This window comes from Paroedura picta, chromosome 5, assembly GCF_049243985.1.
Source record: "Paroedura picta isolate Pp20150507F chromosome 5, Ppicta_v3.0, whole genome shotgun sequence".
Taxonomy (NCBI): domain Eukaryota; kingdom Metazoa; phylum Chordata; class Lepidosauria; order Squamata; family Gekkonidae; genus Paroedura; species Paroedura picta.
In genome coordinates, this window is record NC_135373.1 from 44,856,281 (window position 1) to 44,876,530 (window position 20,250).

The following is a 20,250-nucleotide window of genomic DNA, read 5'->3' on the forward strand; positions in this document are numbered from 1 at the left end:
AGTTGGTGTAGAAATGGTGAATCAGCCAGATATGTATATGGCCCTGAAGAATAACCATGCAGTGTCTGAAACAGAGAGGGGGAGACTCTTACTGAGGGTCTAGCTTATTTATTCCCACAGAGCAGGGCTTATTTTCATGTTGAAGGACTCTCTCTTACAGCTTCTTTCTCTTCAACAGGTGTTACCTACAGCTGGTGTTCCACATGACCCTACCAGGTAATGGAAAGAGATGTTTCCTCTGGCTTGTTTGCTTAAAGTGTTCTCACATCCCCTGGTACTTCTGGTCACTTCCCATGCTTTTATTTATTACCCTGATGTATGGTTTTTCTCTGGGGAGCTCAAGGCGCTCTGCACAGAGTTCTTCAGGCATGTCCTGATTTGGCGCTGACGAAACCCAGATCTGCTTGGCTTCATTAAGGCTGGCACAACTGGTAGACGATGTCTGAAGCACAATTTGGGGAAAAAATCTTCTTGATGAACCCAATTTAAGGGGACTGCATGAGAGTTGTGGGGCCATAGGACTGGCTCCCAATTAGGCAGAGGTTGTCTGAATCTCTGTCGACTCCCTTTCCAATGAACACTCTTGGCATAATAGCAAAAGTGATTTATTGAAGAAGTGCTACAAGTCTCATGATTGTCCTTGCTGGAACTGATTTGATGGGCAACACACTGATTATTCTAAACCCAAGTTCCCACCCCGTGTTAACATAAACACACCCAGTTAAAGTAGACAAAACTCTCCTTTTTCCAAAGGAAAGGTGGGCTTCTCTAGTCTCACAGAGGAGCCTCACAACCAGTTGCACATTACATCTGAGAGAGAAGTATATAAATAAATAAATAAATAAATAAATAAATAAATAAATAAATAAATAAATAAATAAATAAATAAATAAATAAATAAATAAATAAATAAATAAATAAATAAATAAATAAATAAATAAAAATTTGTGCCGAGCCGACCAAGGCCAGGCTCCCAAATAACACCTTACTTCCCCTTTTCCCATGAGTCCATCCCCTGTGAAAGAAGTTACTAATTAGACCACACAGCACAGAAAACAAACGAATAAAAATGGTTGCAAGCAGTTACACATTCTCAGATCTGCTCCCCCCCCTCCTTGTGACACTAACCATTAGCAATGGACACCTACAGGTTAAAATTGACACTTAATCGATACTTCACCAAAAATCAATATCAGAAGACCATGGCAGATCCTGACATGAACTCAGCCATGATGGGGGGAAAAAACAGTCCTTCTGTGTAGGAAGGGGTTGAGGAGGCCAGAGTGCAGCTATACGTAGGTTTTCTGGACAGTCAGTGCATAAATGTTCTCAATAAATAAATAAGCAGCTTACAGTATTATTCCTCCCTGCTCCATTTCATCCTTAGAACAACCCTGTGAGATGTGTTAGAAAGAGTATTTTGACCAAAGTAATACAGTGAGCTTCTGTAGTAGAGTATAGATTTGAATCAGGGTCTCATTAGTCTAATTGTCTAACTCGGCCTTTCTCAACTTTTTTACCACTGAGAAACCCCTGAAGTATTCTTTAGACTTGAAAAAACCCTAGAAGTGGCCTGATCATGCAAAATAGAGTTGGGAAGCATAGCTGCGTACACGCCCACCCAGGACCTCCCCGAAGGCTCAGGGTGGTTTACAGGGAACAGGAAAAAAGATACAGATAACATATGGTAACAATAGGTGATAATAACAATAACATTATAACAACAACATTAACATGATACTCAACTAGTTAGACCAGTGGTTTGATTCCATGTCAAGAAGCTTCAAGCTTTCATAGGTTCAGTATTGGGGCCTTTCTGGACTTCTTCTGACCCCCTGTTTTTCCCCATACAGGTTACCCTTGAAGCGGAGCTGCCCTTCATTCACAGATGAATTTGATCCATTAGCAGCAAAGCAAATGAAGGAAGAGGACCCTCAGCGAGGTAATATTGAAACTGGAGTTTCCCTTTCCCATCTTCTCCAATAAGCCCATCGTTAGGCAAGTTTTTTCACCTACCTTGGGTGGGCGGTGGATTTACAGAGAAATAAGGAGTGCAGTGAGCTAATGGGGCATAAGTGGGTAAGCTTGACTCAGAGACCATGGGTAGGCCATAAGTGGGGACAGGGGTGGGAGGGGACTCGAGGACCTGAGGAAAAAAAGTGGCAGGATCAGTTAGAACTTGCTAATGCCCCTCAGAGTGTTTTGTATGCAGGGATGTCTTGAGAGGCAGTTTGGTGTGGTGGTTAAGAGCAGTAGCCTCTAATCTGGAGAATCAGGTTTGGTTTCCCACTCCTCCATATGCAGCTAGTTGGGTGACCCTGGGCTAGTCACAGTTCTTGCAGAGTTCTCTCAGCCTCACCTCCCTCACAGGGTGTCTGTTGCAGAGAGAGGAAGGGGAGATGATTGTGAGCCGCTTTGAGACTCCTTTGGGTCGTAAAAAGTGGGCCACAAAAAAACAGCTCTTCTTGACTTTTAATACTTGTGGTGTCTTCCATCTTTCAGTCTTGCTCTACGTGCGGAGGGAATCAGAGGAGGTTTTCGATGCTCTCATGCTGAAGACGCCAGACTTGAAAGGTCTAAGGAATGCTGTAAGTTACCTCACTCTTAAGTTACCTCACGTCATAGTGCTACTAGGGTAAACCCGTTAAGAGAGGGATGGCTGACCAGCAGTTCTGGAAGCTGACCTCTGGCCTCACAGGCAGTTTTCTCTGACCCCAGTGCATTTCATTCAGGAACAGTAAAGAAAATAATTACCTGTGATTTCAGTTGTGGAAAAAAAAGATTTCAGATAGCAAGAAACACAGATTCTACAGCTGAATGTAACTGGTCTCCTTTTGATTTGGTTAAACACTGAACATGCCTGTACTTGCATTCACCATTTATTATTCTTAGTCATATCACTGGCAATTTTCTGGGCACATCCTGCCTCCCAACTGACCCTTTTTAGAAGAAGATTTTAGGAAGAATTAAAAGAATGACAATATATTCTTCATAATTTGGGGATATTTGAAAAATACTGATTTAAATAAAAATCTTTTTTTTGGGGGGGGGGGGGTGAGGGAGGGCTTTCCAGCAAAGGTAGCTGTGCTACTCTGTAGCTGCACAATAAGCCAGGAGAACAAAGGCATATTGTGGATGAACCCTTTTCTCCCCCAGCATCAGCTTTTTTGCGTCAGAGCTCACTTCATCAGATGTGTTGGAACACATATCATGATGACTTATAAAGTCGAGAAAGGTTCTGCTATGCCACCCAACAGGGTGGTCTATTGTTGTAGTGGCCTTGAAAATGGGTATCTGCTGCGGTATATTGGATTAAGTGAGTCCTGACTCTGAAAAACTTCTGCTGGAAGAAATTTGCATTAGTCTCTGCAGCACCACTGGACTCCAGTCTCCAATGAGTTACTTGTATGTTTACTGCAGCAAAATTGGTTAGTTTCCTATGGAAATCAACAATGCCATCTTTTTTTTAATAAGACTGGTTTTTTTTTTAAGTATATACTGCGCCATTGGTAGCTAAATGATCATACTGGGGGAAAGAAGAAAAGATTCCCAACTAATTAGTGGGAAAATGGATAACTCTTCTGGGTTCCTTCCCCTCCCCAGGCTCTGCCCCCAGTTTCCAGGGATTTCCTACCCTAGAATGCTAACCTGCACTTTGCTTTTTATCCCCGGTGACCCTGAATTAAAAAAATAAAAAACCCTCATCTACACCTTATTTGATTGCCATTCTGATATTTAGTGCTTTAAATTTTCCCTCTGCAACGTCTATGATTGATCCATGGTGACACTACCTTTCCCCTGCGATATCAGGAATTGGATATAACTTGCTACATTTGAGAAAACCTCTCCAAAAGCCCCAGTATTTAAATTTCTGCACTTTGCTGGATTAACTTCCTCTTCCTCCTTCGTGCCTCTGACATTGATGTAGCACGATAGTCTGTTGCTGATTGGTCAGGGCGTCAGTGCAAAGACTGCTGGTTCCTGATTGCCATTCCCCCACAAGATTTATTTTTGCCCTCATTTTTTAAGTGACTGTGCTCTTGTCCAAAAACGCACACTTCTATGTCCCGAGATTTGCATTTTGGATTGTCTTTCCCCCCTCATTCTCCTCCCCCCCTTCCTTGTTCAGGAAAAGAAAAATAAACAAGCAGCCTCGTGCTCCATTTCCCCCCCCCCTTGCTTTGGCTGTAGAGGAGACAAACAGCAGGAAATAAACCCCTCTCCAGCCTTTTGCTCCTTCAATGCCGCCAGGCACTTCACAACCACCACTCCCCTCCCCCCTCTTGGCTTCCCCAATTAAGCATGAAGGAGAGAGAAGCCAGACAATTAAGTGTAGAACGCAATTCTGTTTCAATTCAGAAAAAAGAAAGGGGGAAGACCCAGGTTCAGATCGATCTGAATTCAGCAGGATTGATAATGGGGGAAAAATGTAAGTGCAGAACCTGCCCTGGAGAGGCCAGGCAAACCTGATCCTGTCAGACCTTAAAAGCTATGCAGGGATCAGCCCCAGCTAGTCCCTGGAAGGGCGACCTCCAAGGAACACAGGGGTCACGACAAGGAAGCTGGCAGTGGCAAACCACCTCTGAACGTCTGTTGCCGGACTGCCAGGCAATCTTGCGATCTCCTGGCTGCATAACACACATGCCATATGATAAATAATAGTAATAAATCAATACATAATCCCACACTGGAGTTAATGACCCTACCTACACATTTATTTTGACTATGAAAATCTGCTCTGTTAGTCACAGGGTTTTAGATGCTGCCAAGCCAAGCAGTGGGACAGGCAGATCCCACCCCTCCGGGAACTTTCTCCTGCTCAAGGCCCATTGATCAGAAGCGGAGGGCACAGAGTCACAGCAAGCCCCATGAGGCTTGGTAGATTGTGCCCCGGGTAGATTGTGCCCCACACTAATGAATGGAGGGAGCCAATAGATCTTCTGCCTCAGTCTCTTGATCCAGCCCAAATACCACACGCAATTTTGCGGCGGTTAGAGTTGAACACTGTTTTCAGGGAAAGGATTGTCTAGCAGTCAACTGTAGCAGCTTTCTGATGAGTGTTTTGGGATTTTACTTTGCTTTTCATAGTTAGGATGGGGTTTGTATTTTCCACTGCCTGCATCCCCTCTCTGATCAAACTCCCAAGACTGTATTTCTGAGGGAAATGTTCCTGTTCGTTTTCTCCCTCTGGCCACACCTCTCCCTCTTTCCCTTGGGCTGGCTGGACCCCCCCCCCCCCAGTGTTTGAAGAGCACACAAGATATATCTGAGATTCCTATCGCCCAAATTCCTGATAACCCACAGCTCTATCTTGGCAGAGGTGGGGAAATAAAGCAAACAATTCTCCAAAATTATCTGATAACCTTTACTGTCTTTTATGGCTGTGCTGGGGTTGGGGGGAGCAAGGAGAGCGTTTGTTTGTGTGTCGAGCAGCTGTTTGTGTGCCAAGAACAGAGAAAGGGGCCAGGAGAGGGTTGTCAACCTCCAGGTGTGACCTGGAGATCTCCTGGAACTTCAGCTCATCTTCTGACAACAAAGTTCAGTTCCCCTGGAAAAATGGTCTGCTTTAGGCCCCAGGTGGAATTACAGCTCATTTCTGGACAAAAGAGATCAGTTCCCCTGGAGAAAATGGCCCCAGATTCTGCCCACTCCCAGTTCCATCCCCAAAGTGGCAACTTTTGGTTTCTTTGGGGGGATGAACATGATACCCTGCTGAGGTCTTGTTCACCCCCCCCCCCAAGCCCTGAATTCTCCAGGCTTCAAGAAATTTCCCACCCTGGAGTTAGCAGCTATAGCCAGGATCCAATTGTCAGTTTATAGAATGGCTTTTCCTCCGCCCCTTTCTGAAAGCAGTAATTATTTGAGGGAAAACAGCAGTGGGGCGTCAGCTGGCCCCACAGATTCTAGTATCCTAGGTTCTTACATCTGAAATGCAGTATAGTGATCCTCCATACGACCAGTTAAAATTATTTTCATTTTTTTTCCACAATGCATTCAAAAATACAATCCATGTACAATAATGTTTATAAGAACAATAATGACGTTCTATCATGATAGATTTGGAGGTGGGGAGGGAGATCCAGGCTGAATCCTACCTATAATTCCAGGGGATCCCCAGGTCCCACCCTAGTTTAGCTGTCATGCTTCTGAGCTTTGTGGCCAGTGGAAAAAGCCCAACTCCAGATGAGGAGGGGGCTGATGGCTTCTACCAAATGCTTTTCTTGACTCGACACCTTTGTGTAGAGAAGAATCACCATGAGACACTGCTGTTCATGGCAATCCTGTATTATAACGTCCCCTGTGAGGTCATAGGCACAATGGCTTGAATGAACGGGCTTTAGTACAAATAATGCAGAGAGTGTTTTAAAGAACATCAACATTGTTATTTTCCAGATTTCAGAAAAATATGGCTTGCCTGAAGAGAGTATCTACAAAGTGTACAAGAAATGCAAACGAGGGTAAGTGATGTTTTGGGTTCATTTGCTCTGTGCAGAAGATGTGGTGTTGGAAGTCAAAAGAAAAAGCTAGCCAACAGGTGTTCCCCTAGGGCTTGGCAGCTGCTGGGACTACACAGAACTCTTAACCAACCTTCCATGGTTTTGCTGTAGGACCCAAGGAAGAACCGTGTGTGACTTGCTACACTTCAGTTAATTATAGTTAGGGTGTTAAGAACCTGGTGAGAGCTATATTATGTGTTATGTGGAATCCAGGTGTTGTAGGTTGACCCAATTGTGATCTGTGTCAAATGGGTCAAGTTACAGAAAATGAAACAATAAAATCATTATTACATAGTGTGAGCTTCTAAAATTAAAATCATTAGAGTCTGAATGTCAGACTGTACAATTTACAAACATTCCTGGTGGGCATGTCCTATGAACCACATGAAACCAGACGCGTGTTGGCTTTTTCAGCCTTCCTCAATGGTTGTTGTTTGGTTAGGTATTGTGTTCATGCAGGGGACATGTGCTGTGTATCTATGAACAATCGGTGCTTGCCAGATCATGTTCCACACCCTTTTGAATAAACCATTGCACATCGACATGGGACATGCTTATTCTGTTAGGTGCAGGCTGGGTGCTGCATAAACTGGAAGGGTGGGGTGTCACATTTGGTTTGGGGGCTCAGGTGTACGGGGCCCGCTTCCTTGTCCTGCCAGGAAGTTTGCTTGGGCCATTTGGGCTTACTTCCCTAACAGGTGTCTCGATTACACCTCTGAGCTGCTTGGCAAAAGAGCAGTGGGGGTCAAATAAAATATGTTGTGCTTTCCTGTATCAGAAGATAGGCCAAAGAAGGATCAGCCACTACTGGGTTTGCGTTATCTAACTAATCACGTATAACTGAGGCAAGGCAGTGATGTTGCCCCAGGCCCACATTTCCTAGTAACCTTTAGGTGAGGTGGGAACCCTACAAAGAGAAGATAAATCAGAGACCCCTCTTTTGAGAGGCTCTTAAATAATAACAACTGCATGCTGTTAAGGGGCAATTGACTCATGGGATCCTAAGGCCATGGGGCTCTCAGGGCAAAAGATGAGCAGAGGTGCTTTGTCATTGCCAGCCTCTGTATAGAAGAACAACAGCTGTTTTTTTGTACCCCACTGAGAGGAGAGCTCTAAGAGAACTGCTCTTTGAGAACAACTCTAAGAGAACTGTGACTAGCCCAAGCTCACGCAGTGGGCTTCCTGCGGAGGAGTGGGGAATCACACCTGGTTCTCCAGATTAGAGGCTGCTGCTCTTAACCACTACACCAAGCTTGGCTCTCCCTGGGTGGTTTCCCATCCAAGCACCATCCATAGGCAAGATGCTCTTACAAGGGAGTTCTCGTGATTGTTCTTTTAAAGCAGTATATTTTCCAATGGAAAAGGAATTAGCAGGTGTGTGTATGTGCAATAGACTCGGTAGTTTCTGGGTATTTTGTTCCTCCTCCCCTCAGCAGTTGCCTGAGGTCACAACAGATTTCCTTTATCTCAAACATCAGGACACCAGTGTTTGTTTTCCAAAGCCAGCTCACTTTTGCAGGCACCCTGCCTTTCTTCAGATCAGTAGACCAGAATCAGAATGACCTTTAGGCTTAGGCAGCTGTCCCAATGTGGTAATGAATGGAAAATGTTGTGACATCTCTCTGAAGAGAAGAGGGCTGATTTGGAGTATAAGTACCATGCTTGGGAGATATTTCAGGGACTGGAGAATCCCCAGGTAGAGTCAAACTAGCTATCTGTGGTTAGAGGGATTAAGGGAGAGGAAAGGGACTGTAAGCCGCTTTGAGCCTCCTGGGTAGGGAAAAGCGGCATATAAGAACCAACTCTTCTTCTTCTTAATGAGGTCTAGCTGCCTGATGGGTTTCGCTTATCTGTGAATGACATGGGGCCTGGTGCCCCTGTGGGCACTTTCCTACCACCCCAATCCTGATCAGTTTTGCAACTCTTGCCTAAGAATTCAAATCCACCCTGCTCCACATGAGTAGCAACCTGCCAGCAGGGGTGGGGAAATTGTACCTTGTGAGAATGATGGCTCCAAATTATGAGCACCAAATGCTATAACCAGAAGGTGTAGGTGGTTACCTGGTCAGAGCCACATCTCTGGGCAGGGTTGCCAACTCTGGTTTTGAGACGGATTTGGGGGGTGGAGCATGAGTTTGTGGAGGGGCTTCAGCGGGGTATAATGTCGCTACTTCTACCTTCCAAAGCAGACCTTTTCTCCAGGTGAATTGATCCCTGTTGCCTGGAGATCAATTGTAATCCCATGAGATCTCCAGCCACCATCTGAAGGTTGTTAACCCTATTGCTGGGGCAAATATAATCTTCATTTTTGGCAGTAAAAATCTTTTTTTTATTGGGGTTTTACAGCATGTTCTCAAGTGAGGCAGGGACATGCAGGTGCGGGCTGTGGAACTATCAGCACAACACTGGCCCACCCTTTGTATCAGTTCTCAGAGCCAGGCCACCCACCCCAGGGCAGTTAGAGCTCTCAGCTCAGCTGGGGGGGGGGGGGAAGATGGGTCAGATTTTTCTATGGTCATCCCCAAGCCCTGCTTGGCTTGGCTTTCTTCCACCATGCACCATTTTGAGGTCAGTTAGAAGAACCTGACATACCCAGCCCTGAGGACTAGAAACTTGTTGTCCTCCTTCAAATGGTGAGTCAAGTATCAGGTTGTTCCTTGCTTCTGTGACCGTGTTAAAGGCACAAAAAGCCAAAGAACAGGAGTTTAGACAAAATGATGATAAGCCAGTTGATTTTTTCCGTTCTTTTTTGTAGTTAGAGATTTTCCCCGCTAGCCCATTTCTCTCCCAGCTCAACAGCTGAACAGCCCCCCTCCCCCTTCCCAATACTAGTTAGAAGTTAAACATTTCCCAATCACATTTCTCTTCTCAGTACTGGGGAATAACAATCAGATCAATGGAAGGTGTGAGACGGCTACTAATCTCTCCCCAGGTGTTCCTTACCAGACAACAAAAATCTTTGGAAAGGGGGGCCCTGCCCTCTTCTGACCCCCCCCCCCCATAATCTTGTTGTGTCTGGAAATCTGTAGCAGCTCTCTGGCCCATTGTGGAGATTGGAGGTTTAGTTCCTACTTCTCCCTCTCTCTCTTTCGGCAAAGCATTCATGGGATTTTGTGAAAATGGGCTTTCGATTGCTGTGTTCCCTTACTTGCTTGGCTTAAAAAAAATTGGCAGCTCCAGGAAGCTAGGTGGATTTTAGGTCAATATGGCCAACAAAAGGGGAACCTGGCCCGTGCAATGCACTCTACTGGGAAACCCTTCTGAACCAGTCCCCAGGAAAGAGACCAGGCTCTTGTGCCTTTTGCTGTGGCTTCTATCAGAGAACTGCACAGCAGATTGTGATCCCATGCAGATTATCAATAAGTTAAATGTAGTTGAAGATTATGGATTTCTGGAGGCTGAATCCGTGGGAGGATGGCAGCTTGGCACATTCTTTTCTTGTGTCCTTTTGACTGCTTTTATTGTTATGTTTTGTTTTTATTTTGGTAACAAACAAGCATGAGGCACGAGTGAGCAAGAAGATCTTAAATAAGACCTTTTTTTTGTAAAGAGGAAAAGGAGATGTTTTAGAATTTCTGCCTGAGGTGATCTGGGATGTACAGCTTCTTCTGTGGATGATTCCAGAAAAAGAGTCATTAAAAGGGGAACAAGAGAGTACTATATTTGCATATACTAATTGCTATCACAGGTGCAAATTTTGTGGGGAGAGTGTCCGTCTAGGTAGGATCAGGGAGATCCAGGTTCAAATCCACCCCACCATGGAAACTTGTTGTGTGACCTTGGAGTAGTCCCTCCCTCTCACCCTGGCAACTCTGGGAGGCAGTTCTTCCACAGAGGACAGCCTGCTCTAATCAGCAGGAGGGCCTCTACTTAATGATGGATCTTCCAGACCACATCTGGTCAAGCACTGACTGCCTAAAGAATAAATTGTTTTATTATGAAGAGAAAGAACTTTGAAAAGAGAGGAGAGAACTATCCATAATAACTTGATACCTACTGCCTTCATCCATTCAGTCCATTCTCGAGACAAGCAGGGAGGAAGGGTGGACAAAAGAGCTAATCAGGATACTGGAGGAGATTATTTGAAAAACATCAAGACATTTATTTATTTGTTTGTTACATTTGTTCTCCACCCTATCTCTGTGAACTCAGGGCAGACTACATCACACTTAGAATTATATATAAAAAGAGAATATACAATACAGATAAAATATACAGAATGTTTTAAAAACAGAATAAATAGATTTTAAATTCTTCACATTAAGTGAACTAGCATCACAACAAGCTGTGAGCTATAAGCCACAAGGGAGGGTGGTATAGAAAGATGGATGGATGGATGGATGGATGGATGGATGGATGGATGGATGGATGGATGGATGGATGAATGAATGCCTAATTCTCTGATTAGCTGAAAAGGAGAGAAGGGGAGGGAGAGTCATACCCAGCCTGACTGGGTATAATTTAGGATTTTTTAACATTTGTTCTTGCAGGGAGGCCAGCACATTTCTGATGTTGTTAGGCCTCTATCATAGGCCTGATGAACCAATTCTGTCTTGCAAGCCCTGCAGAACCATTCAAGGTCTTGCAGGGCAATGATCTCACTTGGAAGAGAAGGCAATTGTAAGCAGCTCTGAGACTCCTTTGGGCAGTGAAAAGTAGGGTATAACAACCAACTCTTCTCCTAGAAGAATGTTTCATCAGGCCGAGGCCAGTTTAATCTCCTTGGGGCCAGGAGCCCTGAGCAAATTTTGCTTGCTACAGCTTAGAATTCCTTGTTCTAACCTAACTATGCTAAATATACATCACCTCCGATGCCCCCTGCAGGACACTTTTAATATTCAATTTAATCATGCAAACTGCAGATCTTGCATATCCTAACTAGGGTTGTGTGCGGCGGCTGAATCTGCTGTTCCAGGCCGACGCAGAACGGCCGATTTGGATGCTGCCGTATACAACCCTACACATTTAGATCTCATGTAGGGCTTAGGGTGCCATGTAACTAGCTTGCCAATTCTGGCTTAGGAATTTCCTGGAGATTTCGGGTGGTGCTGGGGAGGGCAGAGTCTGGGGAAGTGATGGCATAGAGTCGGCACTCTCAAGCTGCCATTTCTTCCCAGGGACTGGTGATCTCTATTATCAGGTGAAATTCCAGAATTCCAGGCCCCAGCTTGACATTTGCACCCCAACAATGTAGCTGCTTTGCACAGGCCAGGCTAGTCAAAACGAGACGCTGGGCATGTGCATAATCCCACGGGAGTGTTCCTTAACCTGTGCCAGCAGCATCGCGAATCAGGCCTCTGTGTGAAGGCACAGAGCAACCCTGCCCTTTCTGCCTCCTTATCCTGCCACTTGGATGCCGCTCAGAGCATGTGCAGAGTCTAATTGCTGGGCAGGAGGAGATCGGGCCTTTCTGTGCCTGTGGATCCTTCCCTTATGGGCGGAAGAAGCCAGGGGGAGATGGAGGGATGGGCACAGAAACAGCAGGCCTGTCAGTTCTCTCTAGCCAAGGTGAGGATCAATGGGCTTTTTCCTCCTTCCTGTGATATTTTCTCTCTTGCAAATCATCTTCTTTTCCCCTTTGGCTGGTTTTAATAAAAGGGATTGTGTGGGGTTTGCTTGTAGATTCCCCCCCTGCCGCCCCACATTGCACTTAACTGACAAAGTTGTGTTTGCTAAAATCACCCCAAGTTCTGGCCTGGGGAGGGGTGGGGGTGAAGTGAAACTGAGTTTCTCTCTTACCTGTTCCGTGCCTCCCAGTGGAAAGCTCAGGAGCCGAAGGTCTTTGGGAAACAGCAAGCTAAGCACCAATGAAGGCGTGAATTGCTTTTGTGTACAAACAAGCTCATTATCCCAAGTATGCTGTAATTAAATGTGGGTACAGGCACTCATTTATACATCAAGCCAGCAACCAAAAGGGGGGGAAGGGGAGGGGGACGGCCATCCCAAACTGGAAATAGACTGATGGACAGTGGCAGTTTCCTAAACAAACACCTGTTTAGCAGCACCCTGAGGGCTACCAATGCTTGATCTGAGCAGAGGTTGCATGGATTACAGCCCATGGACTACAGTCCACGAAAGGTTACCTTTGTTAGTCTTTGAGGTGCCATTAGGCACTTCAGTTTTGACAAAGCGAACTAATGACAGTAGCCTACAGGACCCAGACCAGTGGACCATCTTGTCCAGCATCCTCTTTCACCCAGGAGCTAGTAAGTTGCCCTAGAAGGGGGTGGGAGCCACAGTTGTCCCAGATCTACAACTGATCCCCAGACAATGAAGGTCAGTTTCCCTGGAGGAAGATGGCTGCTTTGAGGAGTGGATTTGATGACATCACATCCCTGCTGAATTCTCTCCACTCCGCATACTCCACACATCCCAGGCTCCACCTCCAAAGGGACAGAAATTTCCCAACTTGGAGCTGGCAACCTGAAGCCAAGGCGTTTCCAGATGTTGCCTCCTGGCAATGCTATGCTATCTCTGCTGTGGAAGCTCCCTTGAGTCACCATGTCTAGCAATCTCTAATGGAGAGTTAGTCACCCTAATGCCCTTTTAAAGCCACCTGTGGTCATCACCACGTCCCCTGCCAGTGAATGCTGCCTTTTAATGACCAGAAGGGTGAAGTAATTTGTGCCAGGTAACTTTTAAGAGCCAAAAAGCCACCATGCAGGTAACTCATCACCTCCCAGAAATGCTTCCCCTCCATAACTCAGTCAAATAAGAGTTAACATAACACAAAAAGCGGGGGAGTCTCTGTTCTTTCTAGCATGGGCGCCTATTGGACAGTGACTGTGCATCATTGAAAGATGCAGATACCTTCTCCCCTCTTCTTTGCGCCTATTTAAGAACAATAGAAAGTGCTCTCCAAAATAAAAGCAGAAGAAGGATCTCTGGCCAGGGATCCTAGGTTTTTTAGAGGCCGAGGAGGGGGGATGATCTAGGCATGATCACTGCCCAATCACTGTGGGTGGGCAGGTAGGTGTGATTTCCTGCATTCTGCAGGGGGCTGGACTATAGGTGACCCTGGAGGTCCCTTCCAACTCTATAATTCTATTATTCTACTCTCCAGTTCTGTCGTTATCACACACACACCCTGCCGCCCATATAGGCCTTGAGTTGTGTGCGTGGAGGGGAGGGAGATTAGATAAGGCTATCATACTTTTAATTTTGTTTTAAATTATTTTTCTTTGAAGGATGTGTTCCAGTATCGCCCCACCCAAAAAACAAAACCCTGCAGTTTACATCTCCTGTTTCTTCTTTTTAAACTACAAACTTTGCTTATATCAGCTCTGTTCTCTCTCCTCCTTCAGTGATGTCTCAAGTTGGGCTGTAGACCCATTAAAGAATTGCTAGCTGATTAGTTGATTAAATGTCAATAAACTACTGAAGACTTTAAACCTCTGCATTTTGTTCAGATCTATGTTCAAATGTATCCCATGTTCACAACGAGGAAGGACAGGCGATCTTTAATATTTTCCTTTGCGTTCCTTAATAAACCCAGCTAAACTTTACCTTTATATATACCTTTTATAAAATTGGTACTCTGCTCGTCCGCCAATGAATTCAGGATGGTCTACAAGAGTGTTGCCCTATTTTTATCCTCACAACAACCTTGCAAAGTAGACAAGACGGGGAGAGGCAGGATGTGACTGGCCCCAGCTCACCTAGTGAATTTACGGCTGTAGCTGTGATTCAAATTCAAGCCTTGCCCAGGCTGTCTGCTACAAGCGAAAGGTTGTGGCTGTCCTCACAACCTGGAGGCCTGCTTCTTGGATGGTAGTGTGAGAATCAGAACTGCTGCCGGTGGGCGTGCTTCAAAACGAACATCTGTATGAGCCTGGCGAGAAGTTGCTTGTTCTTCTCCTTCAGGGACTTGCTTGCTGCCAAAGCCGGGTTGTCCCAGAGACGGAGGGCTGTTTCATCGGCAGAACTGGCCTCCTGTTCCGGGAAGGCGGGGCGGGGGGAGCTTAATTCCCTGGGAACCAGCTAGCAGAGGTTTTCCAGGACGGCTCTGAAAGGAACAGCTGTCTCTCTGAACCGCCTCAGGTCCTCTCTACCAAACCACAGCCTTCTCCCCTCCCCCGACGGAGGGGGGGACCGTCTCCTCCACTGGCAGCCTTTGGCCTTTCTTTCCTTAAAGTTGTCCTTGCCAGCGAGATACGATCAAGCACCCCAAGTGTCTACCCCCCGCCTCATTATAAAATCAATTCTTGGAAGATGAGCTCATTATTTTCCTTGGCCCCAGTCCCGGCCTATGGCTGGGAAGGGAAACCAGGAGCTGAAGGTGCGCCCCACACAGCTCGGCAGAGCTTGAGAGGAAGGGAACGAGGCTCCGAGGCAGGCGGAGGCCTTCGGCTTGGGAGTCCAGCTATGGGTGGGTTCAAGTTTTGCCAGTATGTTCCCCCCTCCCTAGATTCATCGGTCCCGCTAGTCCAGGCTTTCATAAAACCCTGGGGATCCTTGGGCTCTGGAAGGGTGTCCTGAATGGGTGGGAGTTAATGAATTTTTAATATATTTTTTAAAATCTGTTAAACATTTATTGGGAAGCATTACCATATATGGCCATGGTGATCTGACCCCCCCCCCGCCCCAATGGCCAATGATGGGGTTGGTGGGGGTGGGAAGGGGAGAGACCCCAAGTGGTGTGTACACAGCTATGCTTCCCTACCATATTCTGCACGATCACACCACTTCTGGGGTTTCTTGAAGCCTGAAGAATGTTTCAGGGGGTTCTGAATGGTAAAAAAGTGGAGAAAGGCCGCTCTAGTCAGGTTGTACTATCACAGTGGTTCTCAACCTGGGGGTCGGGACCCCTTTGGGGGTTGAACGACCCTTTCACAGGGGTTGCGGCAAGGCGAGCAGCTTGGTGAGGGGGGGCACTGTTGCCGCTCCTCCTGCAGGCGGAAAAGAGCGAGATCGGCATGGTGGGACAAGAGGCAGAACTGAAGTGAGAAACCCCAGGGGGGAAAAACAATTTATATACAATCCTGAACAATGGATCTTCACACCATTGGTCAGTTTCAGTTTAATTTCTGTGAAAGAACCCTTGCATAATTTTATGGTTGGGGGTCACCACCACATGAGGAACTGTATTAAAGGGTTGCAGCATTAGGAAGGTTGAGAACCACAGTGCTATCAGGTTGTGTGTCCAGTCTTGTGAGATTTGGCAATCGAATTCTTTGGCACTTTTGTTGTTGGGACAGTGTCTGGATGGCTGCATGAAGTGAGTGGGGAGCTCCAGCAAAAGGAAACTCATCAAACTGTCTGCTATTGGGGAGCTGACAGAACGGCAGTTGACTGGACGTTATTTCTGCGTTGCCAAAGACTGCAAACAGACCCACGGTAGCTTGCAGGTGTTAGGCATGTGGGCCGAGCATGTCTGATGTTCTCAAACTGTCCCATTTGGATGTACAGTGGTGTGGTGTGGTGGTTTAAAGTGGCCCCCTCTAATCTGGAGAACTGGGTTTGATTTCCCTGTTCTTCCACATGCACAATTCTCTCTGGGCTCTCTCAGCCCCACCTACCTCACAGGGTGTCTGTTGTGGGGAGAGGAAGGGGAGGCAATGGTAATATGCTTTGAGATTCCTTCGGGGTAGTAACAAGCAGGGTATTAATACCCCAGCTGTTCTTCTCCTTCTCCTCTAAGCAGCAGCTTCCTGTTGTAAGGAAACTGCCAGGAATATGATCCAGCTGTGTCCAATCAGTCTGTCAGATGCATTTCTTCAAAAATGTTCGGCTCAATCCATAAGGGTCTCCTTTCCCCACATTTATCCTCACAACAACCTTGTAAACTCCAGCTGGACCTAAGGTGAAAGATGGGGTATAAATAAAGTTAGGCTGAGAGGGAGCGGCTGATCCAGGGCCACCCAGGAAGTTCTGTGGGAGAGTAGGATTTCTAATTGGGTGCCCTGAATCGCACTGAGTCACACCAAACTGCCTTGGGTCCCCATTGGGAGAAAAGCAAGGTGGTACATACATATACATATACATATACATATACATATACATATACATATACATATACATATACATATACATATACATATACATATACATATACATATACATATACATATACATATACATAGTTTAAGTATGTTTATATTTCTCATGTCACAGAGACGAAAGGCAATTCTGTAATATGTCTATATCTACAAGTTGGTGGATTTGCCTACTTTTTTTCACAGTAATTTCCCCCTTGAAGTGTTTTGTCAACACATAGGGTTTCTGGGTCCCCCCTGGCCACTGAAAGAGAGTATGGGGTTAAGAAATTCCTGGAGATTTGGGGATGGAGCGTGGGGAAGCCAGGGGCCTCAGTGTGGTACCATGCTGTAGAGTCCACCCACGAAAGAATTCATGTTCTCCAGGAGAACTGATCTCTGTAGTGTGCAGATGAGGCACGATTCCAGAGGGTTCCCAGGCTGGCCACACTATCTGCATGGGAAGAACCAGTTGCAAATCATTCCATTGTGGCAGTGTTATGCGGGTTGCAGCCATGGTTGAACAAAGCGAGACTCCTCTCCTTTTATGACAGGGAAATGTTGCAATAACATGAGGAATTCTTACCAAGGGTTTTGTTATCTTATGGCTTCCATGGCTAGTATTCTGTACAAAATACATCTCTGTGCAGAGAAGAGGGACTGAGAGCTGACAATCCCCTGTGCAGTTTAGAAAATGCAAAATATGACGATAATCTACCTGGTTTCTGGCTTTGTAGGCTGGGGATTTTCCCTCTTGTATTTAGGGGTGGCTGGCATTCCTTACATTTTAGTGTGAAAGGGTGCAGTGCTTGTTGGTTAAGATGACATTTGAACAGGGAGTTGGCATGCTTCTGTAGCACTGAGTGTCAGCACCAGGAAGTCCTGAGTCTTAAATGTCTGATTGGTCAGAAATTCAGCAAGTGGTTTTCAGCCTGCCCTTGTCTCCCTGCCTCAGTAACATGTTAAAGAAGAAGAGCTGGGGGTTTTGTACCCCGCTTTTTACCACCCAAAGAAGTCTCAAAGTGGCTTATGATTGCCTTCCTCTTCCCACCACAGACACCCAGTGAAGTAGGTGAGGCTGAGGGAGCTCTGAGAGAACTGGGTCTGGCCCAAGGTCGCCCTGCTGGCTGCATGTGAAGGAGTGGGGAATTGAACCCAGATCTCAAGATTAGAGGTCACAGCTCTTCACCCCTACACCAAGCTGGCTCTCATAGCCAAATGATATATGCATATGTATTACCTTGCTTTTCTCCCAGTGGGGACATAGTTTCAAACATTCTCTTGCCCTCTGTTTTAACCTCACAATTACCACCCTAGGCTGAGAAAGGTGGGGTGAGGTGAGGTGAGGTGAGGTGGGGTGGGGTGGGGTGGGGTGGGGAGACTGGTCCCAGGTGTCTTGCCAGAGTGGGGATCTGAATCTGAGTCTCCCAAGACATGCTGTAGAACTCACCTCTCTGCAGATGGGCATGGATGCCTCTGAACTCACCCATTCCTCTCTCCTTTCCCCCCTCCAGGATCCTGGTGAATATGGATAACAACATCATCCAACACTACAGCAATCACATGGCCTTTTTACTTGATGTGGTGGAGGCTGAAGACAAGTTCCAAGTGATCCTCAAGGAGCTCTAAGGACTCGAAAGACTGTGTAGCTGCAGAAATGCCACTTGATAAACTGAGGAGTTCGACAGGCCCACACCACCCCCAGCATGAACCATCGACTCCATGCCTTGGACTTGAGCATAGGTCCACTGGGGGAGAGAGAGAGAGAGAGAAACTCGGTTGCAGGGCTCTGGTGGCCAAGGGGCCCTACTTATATCATCCATGACCACTGTGAATGTGGAACTTCTCTCTGTTGAGTCGTTGCTGATATTTTATACCTTGTTGTTAATAATTATTATTAATAATATTCACCTCTACCAGGCCATGAATTCTGACCTCTTCCACAGTCTCACACTCAGGGAATCAGCGCGTTCTTTCAGGTAGTTGTTGAGGCAGGTGTGAGACATAATGATGGGGAAAAGACCAACCTGCCTGTTGTGCCTTACCATCCAATTGGATCCGAAGGGACTCTCACAACTGCCTTTGAACATTGCCATAAGAGAGGCGCGTACACACACACTCACACAATCTCACTGCCTTGTTCCTTGCCTTGCCAACTCTGGATGTAAATAGCTCCTAAGAGAAGTGCCTGGTTAGAGTGACTGTTTTATACATTTCCAATTTCCTTTTGGTATTTTATAAATATAAATATATATATATATATATATATATATATAAGGTGTGTATGTCTTTGTATAAATATACTTTATTTTATATTGAACAACAAGTGGAGGAAGGTAGAGCATTTCAAAACCAGGCTGCTTCACATTTCCCCAGTGAATTTGTTTGATTGTGGGTTTTTGTCTCTAGCTTTTGTCCGTTTTTGTAACTTTTTGTTTTGTATATTCTATGGAAATAAAGACTCAGAGACAGAGAAAAAATGTCTTTGATGCAGCATCAGTGTGAAGTTTGGAGGGTTTTGTTTGAATGTCCTTAAAGCCAAACTGGTGAGACAGACCGTGGTTCTGTGATGAGCTTGCAGCCCAGCAAAACTAGCAGAACCAATCCCAAAGTAACTGCCAGGGAAGTACTTAGTAGCGTGACTGTGTGTTTCAGGCAGGCCCCCTCCAGAAAGCCCCTCCATGGGTTATGTTATCTGCCAGGAGTCTCCAACAAGTAGCTCATAACCTACTGCTAGTTACCTGCTCATATACTTCCTAGAACAAGGGTAGTCAAACTGCAGCCCTCCAGATGTCCATGGACTACCATTCCCATGAGCACCTGCCAGCGAACACTGGCAGGGGCTCATCGGAATTGTAGTCCATGGATATCTGGAGGGCCGCAGTTTGACTACCCCTGCCCTAGAAGATCCAGGAAGAGTGTGAAAACTCTGCTGTAGGGTTTGGGGTTGTTATTGTTTTTAAAAGCTTTTTTATTTAATAGGACTTTTCTTGGTGCTGGCAGGGCAGAAAACTTGATAATGGTGGAGAGGACATAGCTTGGGATATTTTTCATTTCTCTAAGTTGGGAAATCCCTGGTTTATTGGGGGCGGAGCCTGGAAAGGGCAAGGGGGTTTCCGGGGAGGGGGAATGCCCAGAAGAGATGGGATTCTGGCCTTTAAAGCTGCCATTTCCTTCAGGGAAATTGGTCTCTGTTGTCTGGGAGAGCCAACACCTGACCTGGAGGTTGGCAAACTGAGTGCTGATCCTTGCTATAAGCCATCCCTGGTAGCACCAGAATTGACGGTAATTAATAGGCACTGAAGCAGGTGTTATTTGGCATAATGTTTTGGAGTCACTTCTGCTGGCCTGGTATTTTCCAGAACAAACTGATTGATGCATACAATCACAGATCAAGCAAGCTGAGCTGAAATTGGAGGGAGGCACACTTTATAATCATTCCCCTTCGCTACTGTCCTGAAGCACAATATACAAACATCTCATCTAATCCACTCTTAACAACTCTGAGTTAGGAAATTCCTGGAAATTTGGGAATGGAGTTTAGGGAGGGAAAGGGAGACCTAAATGGGGATTAATAGAGTTTGCCCCCTAAAGCAGGGCTATCTAACAAAAGGCCTATCCAGGGCTCTTATACAGCCTGCAAGCAAATGGTATGAGGGAGGGAGGGAAGGCAGGAGGCTGCTGGGGGTGAGGGGAAGTGAGTGAGGTGTGTGTGGTTGAAGCAGCCAAGAAATAGAAATAGTTGTTTTTTATACCCCTCTTTTCACTACCCAAAGGAA

At 46.0% G+C, this 20,250-nt stretch overlaps 1 protein-coding gene across 1 annotated transcript in view; it reads left to right on the top strand.

The window, feature by feature from the left end:
• The window catches only part of GRHL3 (grainyhead like transcription factor 3), a 58,331-nt gene extending 39,361 nt beyond the window's left edge, over nucleotides 1-18,970 (top strand). Inside the window, exons 13-17 of the mRNA XM_077337621.1 lie at nucleotides 179-216; nucleotides 1,854-1,942; nucleotides 2,503-2,588; nucleotides 6,394-6,458; nucleotides 17,986-18,970. Of these exons, the coding sequence (XP_077193736.1) occupies nucleotides 179-216; nucleotides 1,854-1,942; nucleotides 2,503-2,588; nucleotides 6,394-6,458; nucleotides 17,986-18,100 (393 nt within the window). The 3' untranslated portion in view covers nucleotides 18,101-18,970. The remainder of the gene's footprint in view (nucleotides 1-178; nucleotides 217-1,853; nucleotides 1,943-2,502; nucleotides 2,589-6,393; nucleotides 6,459-17,985) is intronic.
• The last annotated feature ends 1,280 nt before the right edge of the window (nucleotides 18,971-20,250 follow it).